A 25,377-nucleotide genomic window follows, 5' to 3' on the forward strand; every position below is an offset into this window, starting at 1 on the left:
AGGATGTGAATTGAGTCTTAAAGAATTTAAAATTTTGTTAGGGGGTGAGAATTTTTTTCTGCTACCAAAAAGAGACCATCTTTATTTAACATCATGAGCTTACATTTTTGCAACCCTTTAACACTTATTTTGAGTTTGTCATCTGCCTGACACCCACTGTATTTCCTGTTGGGTAAGGTGTATTATCTAGGACATTCTTGGAACTCGTCCAGGCATAATGAAGTTAACTGATCGGAAGTCAGAGATGATACAGTCAGGCCTGTGGTCAGGTAATGCTTGGCGGGGCTGGAAGGTATTGGGCCCCAGAAAGCTGTTGTGGAGGAGGACGTGAAAACTAGGTTCGGCCAGGTCTGCCAGGCAGAGTCGGGGCAAGACTGGAGCCAGATGGACCGTGTCCTCCTGTGGCTGAGGTGGTGGGGTGGCCACGGAGTGGCTTCCAGACTGGAGTCCGCCTCGGCTGCTTCTGCCCTTATCCTTAGGCGGGAGCTGCTCCTCCCTGAAAAGGGGGCGCTGACGCTGGCAGGTCTCTCGGTGCTGAGCAAGTCTGCCCCCGTCAGGCACATGGTAACACTGCTGACGTGCAGGCGGGCCCCTGCAGGCTCATTCATTGTCTGGGACACAGCACAGCTTGCTTTGCCTTCAAGGTCTCAGTGTCTATCCTCGTGACTCGCCCAGCTGAGGTGTGGTGGAGCCCTGGCTGAAGCTGACGGTGCTTGTCGTCGTCTGAGGCCGGCGCCAGCCTGGCAGTCTCAGTGTACCTTCCTAATGGGGCTATAGGATTCAAGGAGATACACACACGCAGGTCGTGGAGGACAGCTCAGCGTGGGGAAAGTGCCCAGTAAGCATTAGCTGTCACTGTTACTGGCTGTCGGTCCTGCATTTGCCCAGGGTGGACACACAGGATAAACAACCCTGTTGGTTGGTTTCCCTTAGCCATTCCAGATGTGGTTTTCATGTGGGACACAAAGCTGTGACTCTGATGGGCTGAACTGACCAACAGCAGAGGACACAGCAATGCCCCACCCCATCTTGGCATGCAGTTCTTAGGGTCCTCAGAAGTCAGTGATGACCCCTCTTGAACTATGTGGCAGGACCCCTTCCCGGTACTCTCTGAGTAAACGGTAGAGGATTTTAGCAGACAGCTTCGGAGGGTACCCGCTCCCTGGTCTGTCTTCCTAGACAGGTGGGCTTTCCCCTTAGAAGGAGACCGGGGAAGAGCCCCGGGGCTGGGCCGGGTGGGGAAACCAGCCCCTTCCTGTTTGCTGCAACGGTGCAGCGCTCCCTGCTTCCCTGCACCGCCGTGGAGGCTCAGACGGGGAAGAAAGGACCTGACCATGTGGGCACCAGAGCCTCCGCCCCGAGAGGCCCAAGTAGAGAAAACGTCCCCATCGGCTTTTGCCCGGAGGCTCTCATCTGCCTGGCCTAGTTTTCCTCTCCCACTCCTCACTTCGCCATTTGAAAGGAAAATCAGAAGCAGAGAAATCGGGGCGAGTGAGAGTGCCCCTACCCCTGCCTCTGGGGCTGTTTGGGTTTGTCCCCTGCCCCATGGATGAGACCAGATAACCAAGGCAGGGATGAAATGGAAAAAGGGCTAAGATTAAATTTTTTTCCAGGCCTTGTCAAAATGACTGGCGTTAAAACAGCCATGTGAAAGGATCGTTCAAAATTGACCACAGCCTCCTTCGGGACCCCCACTCTGTCCTGCCACCACATTTGGCTGGGTGCTTTCAGTACCCTGTGCACATCTCCGCCGAATGCCCCCTCTGTATATGGATCTTGCTCCCCCTCTGGTATATGGATCTTGTATATATGGATGTATAAGGGTGGCTTGGTCATGCATCCCCTCAGTGCCTCACACAGTCCACACTCCATAAAATGTTTACATTCCTCTCGAGTGACCATCTTTTAAAAAATTTTTTCAATTTTTATTTTTTGCAGTAACTTTGGATTATAACATTATATAGCTTTCAGATGTACATTGTAATATATTTCGAATTCTGTGTGGATTACATCATGGTCACCACCCAACAACTAATTATACTCCATCCCTTCACCCCTTTTGCCTCCCCCCTTCCCCTGTGGTAACCACTAGTCCAATCTCTGTTGCCATGTGTTTGTCGTTTTTATATCGAGTGACCATCTTAACATGAGGGGTGCTGGCAGCTCCTGACTCTTCTGGCTGGTACGGTAGTTTTCCATCTAGTACAAGAAAACTGAAGGGGGTAAAGGCATGAAGGGTGATCTCTTCTCTGGCCACAGCTGGTTCCAGGGAGCACTCTCGGTTGGGGCCGCACCCACAGCAGCCTTGTGTGTTGTGCATTTGGTGTGGCTTGGGTTCCTTCGGTGGCTCCCTGGAGCAGGCTGCTGTGGGCTTTCTGACTGCAGGAGGCTGTGGGTTGACGGTTTCCCATGATAGAGGAGTTCCCTGCCTGGCCTCTGTCCGCCTACACCTTCTAACTTGGACTTGTCAGGGCCTCCCTGCCAAAACTTTTTGGACTGGCCTGGACCAGGTTTTCTTTCTTAGTATCTGGGTATTCCCAGGTGTTTTCCACAGCTTTAACTGCCTTCATTCCTTCTTCACTCAACCGACTGGCTAGCCTCTCCTTCCCCCACTGCCTGCCTCAAAAATACAGCCAGTCTGCACCAAAACCCTTCTTGCTGTCCACCGCAGACTGCACCCTGGGAGCTGATGTTATGTAGCTCCTGCTGTCTGTCGGGGACCATGCTGTGCTCAAATGCATTCTCTCCAGGCACAGCGCCTGGCCCTTGGGCAAACTGAGTTTCTATTGCATGCTTTTCCTCTGGGCTCAAACAAGCTAATGGTGCAATCTCTGAGCTGGTGAAAGTACCTGTGTGGGAAACTTGCGACCCCATCTCTGGAGGTGCACACGGTTCCTAAGTTTGTGGCCTTAGCTGGTGTTGGCGCAGCCTCATGGGAAGAGCACACATCACTGTGATCACGCACCCTTGGGTGACTGCCAGTGTCTTCATACGTAACTGGCCTCAGCAAGATCACAGGTGGCACCCCCATGCTAGGGGCTGGTTTGACCTTAGTGTTATTTCACTAGAGTTGGTAGCTGGAAGTGAGGTGGGAGCAGAGTGGTGGCAACCTGACACTGAACGACCCCTTGTAAGCTGTGGTGTGACTCTATTGAGAAAGCAAAACCACGCCCCTTGCCCCCAGGCCAAAGGCCCTTCATCCATTCTTAGCAGAGAACAGGCCTCAGAACTAATTAGTTTTGGGACAATTTATCTCAAATTCTTTTGGGATTCAGGTGGGCTATAAAAAAAGTTAAAAATCAGAAGCTTCTACTAACTCCTTGGCTTTTCTCTTGGAGTGACGAAACGGCAGGGAATAGGTTCTGAATTTAGCACTTCGGGGGTCAGTGAAATGAATCTGGGAAATCCCGTGTCCGTCACCCAGGAGAGGATGCTCCACACCGTGCTCACTGGGGGAGTGTGCAGGTCCTGTCAGAGGAGGCGCTCTTGCTGAGTGATGAGCAGGGGGCAGAAACCGAGACTTGGGGACTTGCAGATCCCATCTCCCAGGAAATCAGGGCACAACCACCTGTGCCATTTATATTATTTCCCTCCCTTTTGTCCCCCCCTCCAACGGAGAATCAACCAATTGCTTTACAGACTGCTGTTTTCAGATGCCTGTTAAGTAGTTTGAAGAGGTCGATGCAGTTCAAACCAACGAGTTGCCAATCCATCAGTAAAACGTAGAGCAAGGCTGGATTTGTTTAATTCTCATCCACTGTGAGGTTAGATGTCCCATGGGCATAACTGAGTGTGTGCAGTCTGTGGGCGGTCGCGATGGAGCGGCCGGCCCACCCACCTTCCCTATTCTGGGACTGAGCTGTTGGCTTGCATTGCCCTCCCTCACCAGGCCCCTCCATGCAGGCAGCCGAGTGTGATTGTGCTGCAGGGGGGCTGGCCTACCCGAGCACTTCTCCTTGCACCCCAGCCCTGACTCACTCTTCTGAGCAGAGGTGGTGAGTTGGCCGCCCCAGCACCCAGGCCGGGGCCTCTCCCATGGCGTCCCTTTTCCATGGCCAGTAGTCTTGGCTTCAGGCCCCTCAACTTGCTTCCAGCCTGTGCTCTACACAGGCTCGTTATTGCACAGGGTCTCAACAGGAGACTGCTGGCACACCCAAGGTCAGTGAATTCTTGGAGGGTTTATTGTAAGGGTGTAGATACAAGAGCAAGTCCTCCCTAATACTTTTATGGCCCACGGCAAGAATACAACTAGAACCCTCCTGCAGCACCCCCCCCATATCTTGTTTTCATATTGATTACATGTTGAAATATATTTTTGGATATCCTGAGATAAAATAGAGAAATAAATTTTACCTATTTTACCTTTTTAATGAGACTTTCAGAAACTTGAAAATCACATGTGTGAGTTACGTTATTTCCATTGGACAGTACTGCGCTAGAGTAATTCTTCTTAAATAGTCATTTATGTATGAATTATTGAAATGATTCTGATTCAGGGGGTTTGAGGTGGCACCCAAGATCCTGCATTGCTAACAGGCTCCAGGTGATGTCAGTGCTGCAGGTCCAAGGATTGCACCATGAGTAGCAAGGCTCCGGAGAATGGAAGGAGCTAAAAGGTCTTGGGCGTGGCGTTATCAGAGCCCTCCGGAGGAGCTCTTCGGCTCCTAGCAGACCTTTTCTCAAAGGCCATCAAGGAGGTAAGCAGAAATCCCAACTTAAGCCAGTCCCAATGCCTTAACCAGAAAACAGATGTATTTCCCTCTGTGGGTGGGTCTAGACATGGTCCTTCCTACTTGGAAGGCAACTACAGTCCGCCTTCCACATCCATGGGTTTCACATCTGCAGATTCAACAATCACAGATCGAAATTTTGCAGATATGTAGAAACTGAACTGAATCCACGGATGCAAAACCCTCAGATGTGGAGGGCCGAGTTGTATTCATTGCATGACGCCATTTTACATAAGGGACTTGAGCACCCATGGATTCTGTATCTGCGTGGGGTCCTCGAACCAATCGCCCATGGATGCCAAGGGCCAACTGTATTAAACTGCTGACACAGAAGCTCAGCTCTGCTTCTGTCATTCATTCATTAACCAAGCTGGGATTGGGAGGAGCATCTCCCATCGCCTACTTCCAAACCACTGGGCACTGTCTCACCCAAATTGAGAGCCACATACTTGCTTATGCTCTAGAAAGCCTTCCTGAGTAGGTTTTTAAATCTAGGGAAAGAAGCTGCTCCTGGGAAGGGTAGGAAAGCCCTTTCCTCAACATCCAGGTGTCTTCTGAAGTCATATGTTAAATGCTGTAACAACCTGACATGGGTCTGGCAGTGTCAATGCCTCAGCCACACGGCGCTTCAGGGCTTTTAGCTGCTGCCACTCAACTGGCTCTAGCACATTTCTCAGCACTTGCCTAGTGCTGTCAAATCCCTCTTGCCTACTTCTCGCTTTTCAAAGGGGACCACTCAAAATCTCCGTCAGAGTTGGCCCCACCACAGACTATCCCTCACGCCTTCCTACAAAAAGCACAGCAAGAGTCACTGATGTGGTCCAGAGACGCGAACCGTTGTTGGGGAGGTTTCGGCGGACGCCCAAAGCGCAGTCGAGCCCGCAGCGCAGCCGACTTGGAGCCCGAGCCCGAGCCCATCCCGCTCCTCGTGAAGAGCCCCAACCAGCGCCGCCGCCACTGGAGCTGAGCGGCGACCGCAGCTGGAGCGTGGCCGTCTCAAGGCTCCTCTGAGCCGCGTCTACCCCGAGCGCCCGCGGCCAGAGGACCAGAGGTTAATTTATTCTGGGGAGCCGTTGTTGGATCACCGGTGTCTTAGGGACTTGCTTCCAAAGCAGGAGAAACGGCACGTTTCGCATCTGGTATGCAATGTGAAGAGTCCTTCCAAAATGCCAGAAACCACCGCAAAGGTTGCTGAAGCCACAGAGCAGCCTACTGGTCTTAATCAGGGACAGTATTCTGGGGATTCGCCAAGTGATGGTTTAAGGCAAAGGGAGGCTCTCCGGAACCTTTCTCCCTCTGGATAGGAGAACATCTCCAGACCTGAAGCTGCCCAGCCGGCGTTCCAAGGCCGGGGGCCTGGTTTCTCGGGCTACACAACCTATGGGTGGCTGCAGCTCTCCTGGTTCTAGCAGACGGACGCACGGCAGTACTGCATGCAGTATTCAGCGGCCACTGCTGCATCAGGGGCTTCTGTGCCCTCACCAAGTGCACAAGAGATACCTGTGGTCTCCGCTCCTGCTCCAGCAGCTCCCATTCACAACCAGTTTCCAGCGGAAAACCAGCCGGCCAATCAGAATGCTGCCCCTCAAGTGGGTGGTTAATGCTGGGGCCAATCAGAATTTGCGGATGACCGCACAAGGTGGCCCTATTGTGGAAGATGATGATGAGATCAACCGAGATTGGTTGGATTGGACCTATTCAGCAGCTATGTTTTCGGTTTTTCTCAGTATCCTCTAATTCTACTCCTCTCTCAGCAGATTCCTCATGGTCATGGGAGCCACCGTGGTTACGTACCTGCATCACGTTGGACGGTTTCCATTTAGACAGAGGCCAGTTCAGAACTTCCCGAAGGATGGGCCCCCTTATGAAGCTGTGAATCAGGACCCCTACAATAACTTACAGGAACGCCCTGACCCTGAAATCGAAGATCCCAACCACGTTCCTCCAGACAAGGACGTTCTGGATGGCGTGCAGACCAGCCCTTCATTTTATGAGCACAACCTGGCTTGTTTTCAAGACTCTTTGCCTCTCTTCTTCCAGAAGGGCCCCCAGCTATAGCAAACTGATGGTGTTTGCTCTCTGGCTGCTAGAGGCTTTGGTAAGTGTGGACTGGATCATCTGACTCCAGCTAGATTTCCTCACCCGGACATGGCAATGGCACAGAATTAGTAAAAGAGCCAACAAGGAGGATGCTGTGCTTTTGTGATGAAGCACAAGCAGAAAGTAAGACATGAAGCCATGATACAAATTGATGAACAAAAAAATGCCTGAGGCTTCTCATATCTTTATTCTGAAGAGGTTTAATACATTCTGTGTGTAGTTTCATAGGCATTGTAAGTAGAAGGCATTAGTGTCGCATGTTATGCCTGAGGAACTTTTCCGGATGTCTGTGTGTGCACGTGTTTGTACACAGATGTCATAGATGCGGAAATGGTTCTGCTGGTTTGATTTGACTCCTGTTGGAATGTTTAAATTACACTAAGTGTACTACTTTACATAATCAATGAAATTGCTAGACTTGTTTTAGCAGGACTGTTCTAGGAAAGACTTATGTCTAGTTGCTTTTTAAATGCAGTGCTTTACTGTAAACCAAGGGGCACTTTGCACAGGTGGACACCTTGTCTGGGTTTTCTGTTCAATAACGTTTTACTATGAATGACACTGAAAAAAAAAAAAACAGTCACTGATGTGGCTCTTGCTGTTTTACCATCCCTTTTCTTCCAGAAAAAACTGTCCTACTGCTGGCTTCTGGTTAAAAAAAACCCTCCTCTTCATGTGTGTCACTCGAAGCCCACGGTGAACCCTCCTTCCAGGGTGTTTTCTCCCCACATCCCTGGAACAGAGTGCTGGTGGCAGCTTGCTCTCATTGAAAAATCCTTCACAGCTGAGATTCAGATGACTTGCCCAAAAGCCCAGTTTCTAATTTCCTGGTACATTTTGTTGAAGCCACTTTCAAGTGACCTCCCTGACCACGAAAGACAAAGTTATCCCTAGTTCTTCCCATCTGCTTCAGCCCGAATCCTGTGCCAACCATGCTGCCACTCCGGGGCCGGGCATCTCCAGGGGTACACTGGATGGGATCTTGTTTTTAACTGCTGCCCAAAGAGATTGGAAAACACTAACACGCAAGCACATGCCCTATTCGGGAACCCTTCCATTTCCTTGCCTGTTTCCTCCTGCTGCTGGGCGGCCGCCCACTGCAGGCAGAGGAGGAGGAGGACCCGGCACTGGCTGTTCCACAGCAGTCACTCTGCTATCCCTTGTCCGCGGCCCCTATCCGTAATAATCTAACCTGAACGGTAGAGATTATCCATCCAGGAGAGAATAGTTACCAAAAAAAAAAGAGGGATTCCCCAAAACTACTTGGTTCTCCTCCCAGTTTGACAGATCCCTCCTAACCTCTAACATTTCTCTTTCTCTCTTGTCCTGAAGAAAGTCTGGGCGGGTTCCATATGGGCAACTTAGAGTCTCCATCCCTCCCTCCCCAAGGGGCTACTGCAAGACACAAGCCACTGGAGGGCACAAGCATCTATGATGGCTACAGAAGCAAAAGGCATCTTTAGAGAAAGTACTCAACTGGTAAGCAAGCAGTTTCCCAGCTTACCAAAGATGGACTGTTCCTGTTAATACCACCATGATCTATAATTTTAAGAAAGTATTAACAGGCATTTTTTCCTTACCTGGCAAAAAATTCTAAAAATATTTATCCTATAATTTGTATAAAATAGGGTTAGAGCTCATTCTTGCTACGTTCAGTGTATCAGGAGAAATCAGTAATCAGAGCTTGAAAAAGACATACATAGCAAAGTACTGTTAAAAGATTTATTGCAATAATACAATAAGTTTAGAAAACATTTGTATGACTCAAACTGGTCTGGAAGTCGCTCAGCAGTGGGAAATTCCTGCAACGTGACACCATGAGGGTACTGCGGTTCTGTCAACAGCAGGCCGCCAAATAGTCTCCCAAATCATCAACACACAAATCCTTAGCTGAAACCTGTCTGCCCCGCCCACTGCTGGCACCACCTCCCCAGCTCACAGACCATAAACTCTTCTTAGTTATATTCCATTACAAAAAATCCTTAACAGACCATTTTAAGCAGCCTATTTGGTGCCTGTGGATTTTTATTAGTATTATCTTGTTTCAACAAATCACTTTAATATGGAAAACATGACCAAGTTCTATGGCTTTTTGTTTAAAAAAAATATCAGCTTCATTTTTTTAAAAAGCTGTTTACATATGGTTCTGGCACCTACATGAAAGATTTTAATGAGCAGCAAAGAGAGTAGAAAAAACAGTGGTTGAAATGTATATTTAAGAATATTTACAGGGTGAATCCAGTGCAAAATAAAACCAAAATATCTCAGCAGTGTAAGCCAGTATGTTGGTGTTCAAAACCATACAGGGTTTGATCATTTAACCCTAAGTAAAGTGCCTCTAGTCGATATCAACAACAACAAAATACAGCCTCAGCACCCTCAACTCTCCACAGCCTTCCAGTTCTGTTGAATTATCTAGGGAGGAGTTTGTGGTCTCTGGACTCCATCCCTTAGCTTCCTCTCACATCATGGTTTCACAAGAGGCTTACCTGAGAAAACCAGGATGACTGCTTGTCTTTCAGCACAAGTCAATCTCTACCCTGAGCCCCAAATTCTAGTCTTCTCATTCTTGAAACTAAGCTGTTCTTTTTGAGAGTGGAAGTGCCTCGACAACTCTTCTCTCTGGGATTTTAAGTTCATCTGGAACCTGGTGAAGTCTACCCGGCCGACTCTCGGTGAACTACAGACCTGGCTGGCGCAGTGCAAGCCCAGCAGGCATGAAGCTGAGCACTTGACACAGACACCGACTGTGGAAGAACCCACAAGGGGAAAATTCATAGTCAGGGAACATGGGACTCCTGGACAGGAATAAACACCCTTCTTCTGCAACTCTACCCGAAACTCTACCATCCACTAAAATATCCCAGCAGCAAAGGCTACAGATACAGCCCCTCGGATGTGGAGGCCAAGGATCAACTAGAATCATTACAACAAGAAAAGAGGCCAGGGCAGGGCGAGCCTCTGGACGGTGTAGCTGAGGTGCGACCAAGCTGATCACACTAACATGATGTGGTAATAATGTCTGTTAGGAAGTCTATTTCATAGGATTTCTTTTTGTAGTTGTTACACAGGATTTTTTTTGCAGTTATTAAAAATAAAAAACTTACAGACTTGTACATAATGCCTCTCTACAGTTTTCTTATAAGATTGTCACTAAGAGAATGATAAGACACATTGGCTGAAAATGAGCTCATGGTGAGGAACACCTCTCCCTCCGCGCCTCCCCCTCCCCGGGGACAGAGCAGACACTATCAGCTGTGCTCATCTGCTCTGCATTTCTCAGGGAAGGCGGTGTCCTTAGAGCAACAGTGACCTCTAGGAAACAAATAAGCAGGATGGTCTTCCCTGGAAAACCCTGCCGCTAAAAGAAACTGGACACCACAAGAATGACCAGAGGCCACTTAGTTAAGTGGATTTAAGCTGTGCCCGGGTAGGCATTTAGCTTACATAAGGGAATGACCTTAATGACTTATTTTTCACTCATAGAAAATAAGTTCACTTTCAAAATGCACATAGTGTAGATGGTAGGAATTAATAATCTAGGTAAGAATGGACTTAAATTCCCCTCAGAATGCAAGAAGGCCAGGACGGTACTGCAGCCAGGGTTTCTTCTCTTCGTGGATGTGGGGCCTCAGGAAAAAAGACCTTAGTCTCTTTGGTGCGTGAGGAGGAAGGAAAACAGGAATGTCCGACAAGCTATGACAGAGCAGCACAAATGAAATTAATTTATCTAACCCTTCCAAACAAGCCCAAACCTTGACCTAAAAACCAAACGTGACCAAGTCATGAAGAAGTCAAGTATTTCAAATTGCCTGCTGGTTCTCTGTACAAAAAACAAAGGCATAAAAACAAACTCATATTAAACAGTTTTTATCTTTCAAGTCCCAGTCATCAATTTCCTTGTGATTCAAACTCTAAAATGTGAAGTGTTAGGAACAGTGTCAGCGTCACGAGGACCAACCCCTTAGCCCCTGTCTGTGGGTCGTGTGGCCAGTGACTGGAGGGAGCCCAAATGAACTTCTGCCTCAACAGAACTGACCACGTGCACAGGTCCTTCTTCCACCAACACCAGGCTGGGTAAAGGACCTTTGACCCCTCTATTATCATAAGTATGTTGGCCACCACCACTGGCCATCTGACAAATAGAAATGCTTCTCTCCCTGCTTAAAAAAAAAAATAACAGTTGAACCTCTTTTGTTCCAGGCACTATGTTAGCTAAACACATGAAGTTTACCAGAGCCTAGTGGAAAAACTTTCTTGATGCAAATTTGGCATGTTTTGGTCCATGCTCGTTAACGGTGTCCAGTGTAAGCTCTAAACCAGGAGGTCACCGAGGCTGCGGCCGAGGAGATCATCCCGCCCGCACTGCTGCTCGCGATGGGCGGGGACACCTGGCTGCTCTGGCTCTGGGAGACTTCCACAGGCTGGGAAGGGATATCACAAAAGCGGGGGCTCGGCAGGTTCTCCCAGTCTGTGCCCAGGTCGGTCTCCTCGTCACTCATGCGCTCGTCTCCACTCTCATCTGATTCTCCAGTAACTCCGGGATCCACAAATTCCATCGACTCCTCAAGGTCTGCTCGCACTTCAAAGGGTCCTGACCTGTGTGCAGACAGCAAGGGGCCTCTTTAAGACAACCACCATTCTTACTGCATGGGACAACAGGTGACATAAGACCTGATGGGACACAGGAGACCCAGAGCCATCACTGCACCCATTTCCTAAGTCTGCACTGTGCCCACTGTTGGTCTCTATCTGTGTTTTTCTTTACCTAACTAATAACTGCCATCCAATAATGAATACAATCATGCATGATACAACACTTTTCCTCCAGTCTATCTGTTATTAGTGAAGACCCTGGATGGAAAAGAACCCGTGCACTGAGACTGTCCGTGCTGGCACAAAGGATGATCTGATCATCAGCTGTGAACAGCTGTGGTCTCGATGCCTCCCAGCGAGACGAGTCTGACAGAGTCGCGTGAGGTACGCTCTGGGCTATCAGTTAGTGGAACAAGTAATGAACAGTACACAAAGAAACTGTACAGATGTCCTCTGCCTTAGGGAAGCCCCCAATTGTTAAACTCAAGATTCAGAACGGCTAAATGATCTGGTTGTGTGCATGTTAGGAGAGCTTCCTTGGGCTGGTGTCGACAGCAGGCTCCTGCACACATTGTAAGATAGCATCACGTCATTTTCTAGGGACACGTGTAACACAGAATGAGACATGACTACAGAATACATTCAGCTGCAATAGTGCACATTTCTGCACTGGATTTCCGGAAAAAACTATTTCTATTTCTCAAAGGTCCCTAATGAGGCCCTCACCTCCAACCTAATGACTGTTCTCAGGCCTCAGCCCCTGTGACGGCTCCACAGCGCCACTGCGAAAGCGTGTGAGCGAGTCCCACTCAGGCCTTCTGCTGCTTTTCCCCTGCCCCCTTCACAGTGCCCATCAGCTCTTCCAGGGGAGCCAGGCTGCATTTCCTTTGGGTTGGCAATCACCCCACTCACTGACCCTCCACGGGATGTCCCTGCAGCTGGCTAGAGGGTGGGACCAAGTCCCTCAGCAGCCCGTCTCTCCCGCTGTTGTCCAAAGATAAAGACACAATGCCTCTGTTCATTTAAGAGTTTCACTGATAATTACTTCGGGGAAAAATGACAGAGATTAGCAAAAGTAACAGATAGAAATGGGAAACATCATGGAACTGTGTAGCCTGTCATTGTAGTCTGTGGTCCCAAATCCTTTACAGCCATTATAATGCTAAAGGCTAGTGCTGGCCTCCAGCAACGCCTCTTCAGACCTGCGGTCAGGCAGCCTTCACCCTCCCAAGCCAGCCCTGCTTCCCAGCTGGAACACAGCGACAGTTCCTAGCTAACATTTCTGTTCCAGACAGTTTTTAGAGCTTTCAAGCCTTCATTAAATTGGAAGATGCACCACAGTGTTGACCTGTGGTCTCCAGTGAACAATTTGCATTTCAAAGAGCCCCTCAGACCGGGGCTCTCAAGTTTGCCAGGCCTCCCTCCTGCCCGGAAGTCCTTATGTGAAGGGAGAAAAAACTGAGGGGGAGTTCTCCCCAGTCCTTCTACCTCCCCCTGAAACCTTCTCAAACCAACCAGTAACCGCTGCAACCAGCATCCTAGCTGGGTATCCCTTTTATGTTTCCTTAAGGTTTTCCTTACAGTTCATTTCCTTTTCCCCTTCCCTTTTTCTTTTCCTTGGCAAACAGGCCTACTCCAAAGCCATCTTTTCAGATTCCTCTCCTCCTAGCTCCACTCCCCAAAACCTTCCTGCCTGCCAGAGCTCTCTGTCTGAGGGTTGCTAACCTCTCAGACTCTCTTCTCAGATATCTGAGCCAGTCAACCAGCTCCAAAACATAAGCCAGCTGGAACTCCTCCCCTCCTCCCTCATGTTCCTACAGGATATCACCAAATAAGTCCTCTTTCCATCCTCAATGTGTCCCCCAGCTCAGGTCTTCAGTGTATCACCATCGCTTCCCGGCCAGAGTCCCATCTCCAGTTAGCCCTGCCCGCCTCAGTTTGCCAGACAGCTGCCTCTCTCCTTGTGGTGTCTGTCTACTAAAAATGTTCACAGTCCAAGTACCTTAGCTGGGCTCCCTCCTTTCTTAAACACAAGGCTTTCTGATCCTGTTCTGTTCAGGGTTACTGTCCAGGCCCAGCTGTTTCTGTTCTGTTCCTCCTTGATGCTGCCTCACCTACTCATGGGGTCTTTCTCACCATGAGACTGCCATCGTCCCCAGATCCCTTCTTTAAGGGTTTTCCCAGGAGACAGGCAGCAGTGATAGATGTCAAAGGGGAAATAACACTTCCTCAAAGCAGAGAGCTCCCTGCCTGAAGCCCCCAGGACTCCAGGTCTCTGCTTGGAATCCCACAGAGCGGAGTCCACTTGGCATGGAGTGCCTGCTTGATTAAGTACTTCAAATGAAAAATAAACTAGCGGATGATTCCCCAAGTGGCCAGCTGGAACAATTTTAGTTCCAATGAGTAACATACATTTCTGAGAACCTGCAGGAGAAGACATTTCTCCACTCAATGCCTCTCTCCCATCACTTCTAGCTTAGAGATCTATCACCTGCCCAGCATACTCTGAGCCACACACACATCACACAGAATTAACTTGCAAAAGAATTAAGTCTTTTTCACTTAATGTCTTCGGGGAATAGAGATTATAAAATAATTCCTCTTAATTTTCAGCTCAGCAGAATAATTGGTGTATTTTTATTTAAGACCTTGAAGCCAGAGTACTCATTTTCTCAGGATGGTGCAGAGAGTTTATTGATTAAGGCAGCAAAATGATTTTTTTGTGTCTTTGTACTATTTTTATTTTTTGTAACCTTTCTCTAAGTTTGAATTTATTTCAAATAAAAAAGTTTACGTTGAATTCAGGATGGGATCCTCAGTTCAGCTAGTCTCAGGAGAAACAGGAAGTCCCACCCAGGCTCCATCAATAATCTCTGTAAGCCTCATTCTGAGAGGTGAGTGTGAGAAGGGGGCTTCTGTATGTGTACTTCTGGCAGACACAGACTCTAAATGGACAGCTGACTCCAGGGCAAGCCCACAGAAAACTTCAGACCTCCAGGGATATCCCCTCTAGTAGGAGACTGTCTATTTTCCCAAACCACCACCAATCCTGGATATCATCTTTTCTTTCCATTCTTGCCAAACAGATGGCTAAAAACTGGAAACCTGTTTTGAACTGCATTGCTTTATTCTTGATTGAGGCTAAAGATTTTCGTCATTGAATACTGATTACTTGAATGTTTTGTGTGTGAATTACCTGCTTGCATCCTTGGTCTAGGCTTCTGCTAGGCTGTGTCTCTTTCATTGATCTGAAAGCTTGCTTTCAGTAGTCTAGATTTTAATCCACTGTCTGTTATATAGGTTGCAAAACATATCTATGGCCTGTCTTTTAACTTTATGATATCTTTTATCAGAGACATTTAAAGTTTTTACACAGTAAAATGTGTAACACCTTCCCTTTATGGTCTTTGGATTTTGTGGTTTATTTTTTTTATTTTAAATTTATTTTTTAAATTAAGGCCTTTTACATCAACTGGAATTTATTTTTGTATGTGGAATGTGTTAATCCAACTTTTCCCTGACATGAATACCCAGCCGGCCCACCACTGAGCTGCTCTGTGTTTCAGCGTGCCGCTCCTGTCATACGATGCATGATATTCCCACAGACAGGGCTCTGTTTCTGGCTCTTTATTCTCTTCCACTACTCACTCCACCTATTTGCATGCTAACAGCACCCTGTTTTAATTAACTTCAGACTGTGTTTTCAAAGGGGCCAAGCCTATCTGGTATTATTCTTTTTCAAAGTTTCCTTGCAGACTGTGTTTCTAGCTAACTTTAGAATCAGCTGGTTAAAGTTACAGGAAATATCTTTTGAAATTCGGACCAGGTTTCCTTTTGGGGAGAAATAGCATTTTACAATACTGAGCCTTCCCATCCTAGAAAATCATAAGGGTCTTCAGTGCCTCCCACCTTCCTTCATTCAGTCCGGCACCTCATACAGCACAGTGCCTGGCAAACACTCAAGAAATACATGTTGAGTAATTAAAAAGTTTCTTAATTTTCTCATATAGGTTTGCATATATTTTGTAAGGATTATTCCTATATACAGTAGTCCTCTCTTGTCCACAGTTTCGTTCTCCGAGGTTTCAGTTACCATGGTCAAACTGAGGTCCAAAATATTAAATAGAAAATTCCAGAAATAAATAACTCACAAAATTTAAATCTCGCATCCTCCAACCCCATCCTGCCTGGGACAGGCCCCACCCAGTGCCTCCACACTGTATACACTACCCATCTGTTACTCACTTAGTAGCTGTCTTTTATCAGATCGACTGTCACAGTATCACACTGCTTGTGTTCAAGTCACCCTTATCTTACTCAATAATGGCCCCAAATCACGAGAGTAGTGATGCTGGCAATTCAGATATGCCAAAGAGAAGCTATAAAGTGCTTCCTTTAAATGAAAAGGTGAAAGTTCTCAACTTAATAAGGAAAGAAAAAAATCGTATGCTGAGGTTGATAAGATCTTTGGTAACTTTTATTACAGTATATTGTTATAATTCTTCTATTTTATTATTAGTTATTGTTAATCTCTTCCTGTGCCTACTTTATAAACAAAACTTTATCGTAGTTATACACGTATAGGAAAAAACACAGTATATATAGGCTTCTGTGCTATCTGTGGTTTCAGGCATCCACTGGGGGTCTTGGGATATCCATGGGGTCCCCCACGGATAAGTGGGGACTACTGTAATTTATAGTTTTTGTTCCTACAAGTAAAAGGGACCTCTTTTCCACTACATTTTCTAACTGGTTGTTGTTGGCATATAAGAAAGCCATACAGCAGCCAGCCCGGTGGTGAAGTGGTTAAGTGTGCAAGTTCCGCTTCGGCGGCCTGGGGTTCACCGGTTCGGATCCCGGGTACAGACATGGCACCACTTGGCAAGCCATGCTGTGGCAGGCATCCCAAATATAAAATAGAGGAAGATGGGCACACATGTTAGCTCAGAGCCAGTCTTCCTTAGCAAAAAGAAGAGGATTGGTGGCAGATGTTAGCTCAGGGCTAATCTTCCTCAAAAAAGAAAGCCATACAAACTGCTTTTTCTATGTCAATCTTATATCTAGTCACCATACTGAACTATCATTTCTAATAGATTTTTGGTTCTCTTGGATATCTAGTTCAGTAATCATACCATCTATAATAATGCCAATTTATTCTTTCTTTCCAATGTAAATACATCTTACTTCTTTGTGAAAATGTTTTGCCTTGGCTGGTCCTCCAGAGCAACGTTAACATAGCAATGATAGTAGGCATCCTTGTTTTTTTCCTCACTGTAGAATGCTTCTATTAAATATCTATGTAAGTAGCATGTCATTAAGTGTAGTGTTTGCTGTAGGTTTATAGTGGATATCCTTTCTTCATAATCTATTTTTTTAATGATTTTTTAAGGCTTTAATTTTTTTTGCCTTCCCCAAAGCCCCAGTATATAGTTGTATATTCTAGTTCTAAGTCCTTCTAGTTCTTCTAAGTGAGCCACCACCACAGCATGGCTACTGACGGACGAGTGGTGTGGTTCCACACCCAGTAACCGAACCTGGGCGGCCCAAGTGGTGAGTGCGCTGAACTCTAACCAGTAGGCAATCAGGGCTGGCTCCAAATCTATTTTTCATTTGCTAATAGTTTTCTATACTTATTAATGGGAACTGAGTTTATTCATTGTTTTTCTGGCATCTATCAGGTTGACCTTACGTTTTTTCATCTTTAATCTGTTAACGTGATGAAGTACTCTGCGTTGGTTAAAAGCATGAGTACCTCCTACTCTGGAGTCAGCCAGATGTGTGCTGGGACCCTGGCTCCACCGCTTTTACTGGCTCTGTGACCACAGGCATGAGTTACTTAACCACACTAAGCCTCAGTTACCCCTCAGTAAAGTGAGAATAATCATCTTACCTCTGATTTAAGGCATGTAAAGTAGTTGGCCCAGTGTCAACAAATATTGGCTCTTATTACTAAGGATATATTTCATAATGTTGAACTCTTTGCAAATAAGGTACAGAGAGGATGGCAAGCTAACCCACAGAAATCAACCACTGAAACTGGCATAGACTTCTAATAGGCTTCCGCGGCTTGTGAACTAATGAATGGGATTTGGGATGAGGGGCGTGAACTTCCTAAAAAATGGCACAAAATTCTGGGTGTATGTGCAGTTTCCTGGAGAGACTTCACAGCTTTCTCCAAAGGGGTCTACATCCCAGAAAAGTTAACTACTGTTTTAGGTTGGGGGAGGGTAGATGAGGAGGGAGAAACACAAGACAATGGTTAAGGGCAGATTACCGTGGAAAGTTCCCTGCCACGTGGAGGAAGCCAGGCACCCTGGTGGTGGAGGGACTCCCCTTGAGCCTTGTTCCAGGGTCACAGCAAAAGGACGATGGGGAAGGGAGTCCCAAAAGAACATTCCACCTTTTATTCTTCGTTGTCTTTCAAAAGTGCAAATACATTATTAACCAAGTCATATCTGCAGACATGTATGGACGGACTGCTCAGAGCACAGAACAAAGAGAAGCGTGCAGAGAAGGGGTGCTTGGATGGTACCAGAGGTCAGCCTCATCAATGTCAGACTTGCGCGGGCAGAGAGGCTAACAAGATCTCAGAGACCAGTCCTGCTTGGTCTTTTTTGTTACTGACTCCTGTTTTTAAGCTAATGAATTTCAAACTAGTTCATCCCATAAACTTCCAGTACCCTTTATCACCAACAAATGGCAGCCAGATCAACTCCGTGACAAAAAGAAAACTGTGAAGAATTGTTATGATGGGGAGGAATGAGCAGGCACAGAAGATGATGCATGAGAAACAAGGCAGACACTAGGCAGGGCTAGAGAAGAAACAACGGGGATTCAAAGAAACGGCTTTTGGTCTTCAGGGACAGCACAAGAAGGGCCCACGCCAGGAGCACTGGCTGCTTCTATTCTGTTTTCGGTGTTAAGAATGTTTGATATTAATTTGCTCTGAGAAGTGATTATGTGAGGACCATAAAGGTTCAAATATGATCAGCCACTGCTGCCTTCTGTGTAGGACCGCATTATGTTTGTCCTTTCTGGAGCGTCTGGGGCTGGAGACCAGGCCCCTGTGCCCTGCCAACAGGTCTACTTAAAAGTAGTCACAACAGCGCCACTTAGAGAAAAGCAACAAACACCCTTCTTACCTGCCTAGGTGTTCAGAGCTCGGGCTGACCAGGTACATCAGATTCCGGAGGGTATGCAGTGGTTGTAATTGATCTAAATTTACATGCTAGAAAAAGCAAAACAAGGATTAATACTTTCAACCATGTAACAAATTAAAACTCAGCCCGCAGCACACTGTCCATACCTGAGAGAAGCACAGGTAAAGAATGTTGGCATTCAGCTTCTTCACCGCTCGAGTAAATTTCTGTCTGCTGAGATTTTCCCCACAAAATTCACTGTAAAGCAAACACACAATCTGTCAGGTTGTATTTTTTGGAGGGAATTCTAATGTTCACGTTAAGAGGTTTGTTCTGGAGAGCGTGCTTCACAGGACAGTTCAGGGTAAGACCTGTGCCGTCGCCCCGGCCCCTTAAATGAACGGCACTGAACGGAAACTTTCTAGGGCTGAACTGCTGCCCTCACAGCGGTTTCACTGCATCTATCAAAATTGCAACTGCACGCAGCCTTTGACCAAGCAATGCCACTTCTGAAAACTTATCCTACACAAATACTTTTCATACAAATACATTTCACACTTACGAAATGACGAATGCACAAAACTGTTCCTTGAGGTACAAAGAGGGGATGGGTAAGATCTTGGCACATTTATACAAAGGAAAACTCTGCAGCTGTCTACTTTATGCAGAATGACAGCTGAAAGCTCACAATGGCCCCAAGCAATGTGCACTCTCCCCTCCTCACTCGCAGCTCTCTCTCCCCAGGGCCTGGCACTCGCCATCCTCTCTGCCCGCAGCCTCTCTCCCTGAGGTTCCCACATGATCACATGCCTGCCTGCTGAAACACAGCAAGCCCTCCCCCCATCCACACGCCCTTTCTCTCACCTGCTTTAATGTTCTCCACAGCACTTATCACCATTGGACATACTGTTTATTTATTATTTGTCCCTCCATTAAAATGTAAGTGCCAAGAAGGCAGGGATTCTGTTCTCATTACCACTGTACCCCCCACTCAGTGTCTAGAACAGTGCCTGGAGCACAGTAGGTGCTCAATAAATATTTGTTAAATAAATACTTAAAAAGCAAAGTACATTACACCTTAGTATAGCATGGTAGCTTCTGTGTGTAAAAGGGGAGGGGGATGGTAATAATACATATTTATATTTGCTTGAAATGCAAGGATAACTGGAAGGGGGGTCGGAGGGTCTTAGTAGGAACTAGATAAGACTGTAAACCTTTACATTTTTTTGGAATTATAAACATTTTTTATTTTTAAAAAATCAAACAAAAAATATTCAAGTGTTACAGTTTACCCAGTTCTCACACATGAGCATACCTTCTGAATACCTGGTTTTTCCTTCAATTATTTTTTTCAAGTTGGAGAATTCTCTGTGGTCTTCTCAAAGACTTCAGGTACAATTGTAAGATAATGAAACAAATTTGCACAATAGCTAATGCTCTTGAAATTAATCTCAATATTTCATAGTCAGACTTTTTCTTGGTAATACTTAAATTCTTATTTTTGGGTTTTTTTTAAAGATTGGCAACTGTGCTAACATCTGTTACCAAACTTTTTTTTTTTTTCCTTCTTCTCCCCAAATCCCCTGAGTAGACAGTTGTATATTTTTGGTTGTGGGTCCTTCTAGCTGTGGCATGTGGGATGCCGCCTCAGTGTGGCCTGATGAGCGGCGCCATGTCCGCGCCCGGGATCCAAACTGGTGAAACCCTGGGCCACCCAAGTGAAGTACACAAACTTAACCAATCGGCCACGGGGCCAGCCCCTTATTTTCAGTTTAATTAGAATAAATAAAACACAACAGGAACATGAGAGATCCATGATAAAGATGACATCACCACTTTCAATTACTTGCCTGTTGCACAGCTTTTTGGGAAGATTCACATCAAGTATATGAGACAAAATGTTGACCAGCTGAGTTGCAAAGCACAATGCGGCACTGATTGTGTGGGCGGGGTTATTATGCTCCATGTCTAAAGTACAAAAACAACCACCATACACAAAACAAGGTTCATTTCAACAACAATATTAATGCATTTAGATTTTACGATTTGTAATTTTGTCATTACATTACTGATAGCTTGTTTTACTCCTTACTAATAAAAGGTCCATGGCCAGACATTAACGCTTCATCGTTTATGGTTTTTGCTCAGTGGAATGTAACCTAAGCAAATGGGCCTAAAGCGGCTCAGCATACATGAAATTAAAGTGTGACCTGCTTGGACCAAATAATGTAGTATTTAGCAGAACGATTAATGCCCAACTTAAATGTCACCTCCTCAGAGAGGCCTCCCCTGATTAGGCTATGGAAGAGCAGTCCCTTCCTCTGTAGCCATGCCCCATGGTGGTCCTCATTCTGTCCAGGGCATGCACTCGGGTATGGTGCCTTTGATCACCACCTGCTTCCCGGCCTCTCCACAGAAAGGCAAAGGGCTACACCTGTGCTGGTGACCTCGCCTCTGTACCACCAGCACTGCGCATGACAGAAAGCACAGACTCACTAACTATTCGCTGAAGGGCCAAATGAACAATCCTTCTCCACCAAAGAGAAGCTGCAGGTGTTTTAAAGGGTTTTTCTATTAGGGTATTTCAGGCTCCATTTAGGACTGCTAAAACAAGCTCTTTATAAAGTCAGAAACTATAGAAATGGGACTCAACGGGCTAAATACACTTCTTTAAACACTGAGGTCTTTTTATATAAATAAAGCAGTACTGACCCCCAAAAGGTGAAATATCTAAATACATATTTTCAGTCCATCCACTGATGGATAAACAAAATGTGGTATATCCATACAATGCAATATTATTCAGTCATAAAAAGAATGAAATGCTGATACATGCTACATTGTGGATGAAATCTGAAAACACTGTTTTAAGTGAAAAAAGCCAGACACAAAACACCATGTATTGTATGACCCCAATTATATGAAATGTCCAGGACAGACATCTCATCTATAGGGACAGAAAGCAGATTAGGGCCAGGAGGAGGGCAGAGAAGGAGTGACAGCTTCAGGCCCCAGCGTTTCTGTCTGGGACGATGAAGATGCTTTGGAACTAGACAGAGGTGATAGCTGCAAAACGCTGCGAATGAACTAAATGCCACTGAATTGTTCACTTTAAAATGGTTCATTTTGTTATACAAATTTTACCTTAATTAAAAAATACATATAATTATAAAAGTTTTCACAGACTATTTTGCTTCTTACCAGGTCCCTGTGTGGTTTTCTTCTCTTCCACCCAACTGTAGTAGGCAGAGTAGTCCCCATTGCTGGGAAGGCTAATCCAGGGCCCCGTAATGCTAATGCTGGTGTCCCCATTGTGATCGTCACAGACCCATCTCCCCGAGAGGTAAGTCGTCCTCCGGGCTTCGGCAAGCTTGCTCACAGTGCTAGAGGTCATGGCACTGTCACTCTCTGAAGACACATCTGCAGGATCTCTAAAAATCAGTAGATGCACATGGATTTCAAGAGACGGGGTTTTAAAGAGCATGCAACATACTCACCAGATTTGCAGAACATTGGAAAGATGCACAGAAGGACAGGAATCTAATTGGAATATACAGAGATAAGTAATTCTCTCAGAGATGAACATCAAACCAGCTGTGGCACAGAAGCGCACACCAGTGTGAGGAAGGCAGCACCAAGGCCTAGGGCTTCAAGTATTGTTAGGTTCTCAAACTCTTTGGTCTCAAGACCCCTTTTACCTTGAGCCAACCATGGCAGTTTGACATGTGGCAAAAGCGCTTTCTGCATACTTCCCATTTCATCAGATGGTACGTTAAAAAGACGTGTATGCAAGGGTCAAGACTTAGTAAAATTTAAATCAAGTTAACAATTTCTACTGTTGCTTCTTGATGTGAAACTGGCTTTTATTCAAACTGCAAGTACATGGTGGAATACAGTGACTATTAATATAGTTTGGTGTCACTGCCAAAATGTTAAGGTGCACAAGCTTCTACCCAGCATGGCTTTTGAGCCACCAGTGCAAATGTCAACATGGTGACAAAGGAAAATAAAGTGTATTACTATAAAAATAGTTTTGACTGCATGGACCCCCGAAAGAGTCTCGGGGACCCGCAGAGGTCCAGAGACCACACTTACAACTGCTGGCCTAGAGAGTGGCATGGGAATGAGAAGTCATAGCAGGTAAAAATGCACGGTGGAGGGAAGAACAAAGTGTGTTTGGGAGGCAAAGACGCTCAGTGCAGTTGTGTGTAGCATGCAGGAGGGCAGTGCCAGGAGACGGTGTTGGAAGAGCAGGCAGGAAATGGGCACACTGGGAGGGGCCTTCCGTGCTGCACTGTTTAGATTCTGTTCTCTTGGCCAGCGGTTCTCAGTCCTTTTTCCTTCTGCCACAACACACACGTAAGATAAGTCCAACTGGCTATCACTGATAACATGCGGGGCGAGAGTACTACAGCCAATTCTACGCCGGGCCTCTACTTCTTCTTTGTCCTACTCAAGGAAGTGTGAGAAATGTGAATGAACAAGAAATCTTATAGGGATAACTTCAAAACTATCAGCTTAAAAAAATTAACAGTGTATAATAATATATACTAATATAAAAGATTTAAACAGTACAGGTATAGAGGAGAAAGTTTTTCTCCATGTTTTCTCTTCTGCGACTTTGTCTTCAGTTGTCAGCCTCCTTAGTCTCCAAAAATCTGGACTGTGTCTGAGTCTTTGTTTGCTGTAAGGTGCTTTAACATTGATAGCTTGGCCCATCAAAATTTAATTTGGCATGTTTCTGTTTTGTCAGCTGTTTTCTCCCCAAAGGCCTGGCCAGCTGTCTTTACGGCAATTTTTGGATAATCCAACTTTCCCCACTAATCTAAAATGCCAGCTTAGGGTCTATTTCTGAACTTTCTATTCTGCTCTACTTTGAATCTTCCTTTTTATTTCTACATTTGCCAAATAATACTAAGGACAAATTACTTGGTAAGAATCAGAGAGCAGGTTTTCAAGCCAGAAGCAAGAATCAGACCTTTAAGCTTTTAGGAAGCTAACTGTGGCAACAGACAGAAGGACAGACTGAAGTAGGGGCAGTAAAGACTAGTAACAGTCCGAACCAGCAACAGTGCCCTGACTGTCCAATTCCAGGAAAAGGTGCTGGAAGATGAGGGCAACCAGAAGAGAGAGCAAATCCTGACGCTCAGTGAGAAAGCAAATGAAACTCTCCAGGGTAGTTTCCAAACCTGGATGATCATCAGCATCATCTGGAGAAGTTTAAAATAAAAGAATTCTGAGATGCACTGGGAGGTGTGTCCTCTGGAACCTGTATTTTTCAAAAGTTCCTGAGTGACTCTGATGAACAGCCAGGTGGGAACCACTGTCTTGTCCAACCCACTGACTCCTGAGGGTATCCATGCACTACCACCCTAGACTACACTCCCAGTATCCAGTGCTTGACAGCAGCTAGTTACTAGGAAACGGCCAAGTCAAAGTGTCATGCCCACCAAGTAAGAGACCCCAGCTCCAGGTGTTTTCTTCCATTTCAGCTCATCACTTCTTTTTGAAGTAGGCACTAGTATCCCCATCTAACAGACAAGGAAATAAGACTTCGAGGTTCAAGGTTGAAGAACCTGCCTTACAGCATACAACTAATCAACAGTCCGGCTGGGACTGCAGCCAACAGCAGCCATCAGATGGCTCCTGATCAGAAGTGTGACTCAGCAGCTCATCTGGAAGCTCCGTCAGAGGACACAGCCTCGGCCCCAATCCTCGAGGGCCACCACCCTTCCCCTTGGCCACATCCCCGACTTCGTGCAGTACATGCTGTGTGCCGAAGCAGATAAGACTTCAGTGTGACTACTAGGAAAACCAATGATCCCAGAACAAGGCCCAGTAAACAAGGTGCGGACATATTTGAGAAATACTTGATCTTTGGAACTTGATCTATTCCTAGAGGCAAAAGAGTCACTCACAGTACCTGACACCGGTCTTTACTTCCTCGATTGGAAAAATGACAGAGGTGAGCTCTAATATATGCGATCGCCGAAGATGTGCCAGACGTTCATAATGACTTCTTAAGTCAATGGTTTTTTTTTCTACCAAGTCACCAAGTTTGCGATTGTGCCTCTGAATCTTCTCCTTTTTCTCTTGATGCCGTTGCGCTCGAGTGTAAAGCTTCTGATTCTTTTCCTTGGTTTTGAGAAGGCCTTCAGAATCTAAAGGAGATAAATCACACTCAACAATTATCTCTACAAATAGTTCCTGGGAACTGCAGAACCCCACCTCGCAAGTCTAAGTGTCTTCCTGCAGCGCAAACTGGGAGGAAGTGAAACCTCAATAAAATTAACTCGATAATGCTCACTAAGTGGAAACCGAGAGCTTAGTTCAAGTAGATATGACACATAAAAGCAAAGGGGACCACCACTAAAATGACTCTAAATCTCCATCTGCAATCATCGTTAGCAAGAATAGCTCAATGATATCAAGTTTAAATTTAGCACAGGAAGTACCCAACTGTCTTACGGAAAGCACCAAAGAACAGCTATGTCGGGCAGAAAAGATAGCTAATTCAAGTTTGAAAAACTGCTGGCTACCTGATTTTCCTAAGAAACCTTTCAAGCGTGCGTTGGGTTACATTCAGACACCAAGGGTTAACCTCACAGCAGGTGGGCGTGCAGCAGAGAACTACACCAAGAGCTCTGAAAAGTTACAACGGAGTGCAGCGTCCCCCAGTAGGGTGGGAGCACCTATCTGATGAGCGCCTCTCACCTGCCAGCGTTTTAGGCACTGCAAGGGCAACAAAAGCATCGCCACACAACCAGGAAAGGAGACCGACACTCATCCTGTCAGATTTCTGTCCTTTTTGT

The 25,377-nt window shown here is 46.1% G+C and overlaps 1 protein-coding gene and 1 pseudogene across 3 annotated transcripts in view; one reads left to right on the forward strand and one right to left on the reverse strand.

Moving 5' to 3' along the window:
• The window catches only part of ATG14 (autophagy related 14), a 53,430-nt gene that overhangs the window by 7,435 nt on the left and 20,618 nt on the right, over positions 1 to 25,377 (reverse strand). For 2 of the 3 annotated variants that reach the window (XR_011532955.1, XR_011532954.1), the window contains exons 5-9: positions 24,489 to 24,726; positions 21,767 to 21,996; positions 20,416 to 20,533; positions 18,733 to 18,823; positions 18,569 to 18,654 (exon numbers count right to left, since the gene is read on the reverse strand). Coding sequence is in view for 1 of the 3 variants with exons in the window: in XM_008536771.2 (XP_008534993.2) it covers positions 11,123 to 11,429; positions 18,569 to 18,654; positions 18,733 to 18,823; positions 20,416 to 20,533; positions 21,767 to 21,996; positions 24,489 to 24,726 (1,070 nt within the window). In the remaining 2 variants the exon portion in view is untranslated. Of the gene's footprint in view, positions 1 to 8,538; positions 11,430 to 18,568; positions 18,655 to 18,732; positions 18,824 to 20,415; positions 20,534 to 21,766; positions 21,997 to 24,488; positions 24,727 to 25,377 lie in introns of those variants that run through there. The other variant, XM_008536771.2, reaches the window with a different exon arrangement.
• LOC139079369 (homocysteine-responsive endoplasmic reticulum-resident ubiquitin-like domain member 1 protein pseudogene) lies at positions 58 to 6,924 on the forward strand (annotated as a pseudogene).

Source organism: Equus przewalskii, chromosome 25, assembly GCF_037783145.1.
Source record: "Equus przewalskii isolate Varuska chromosome 25, EquPr2, whole genome shotgun sequence".
Lineage (NCBI taxonomy): Eukaryota > Metazoa > Chordata > Mammalia > Perissodactyla > Equidae > Equus > Equus przewalskii.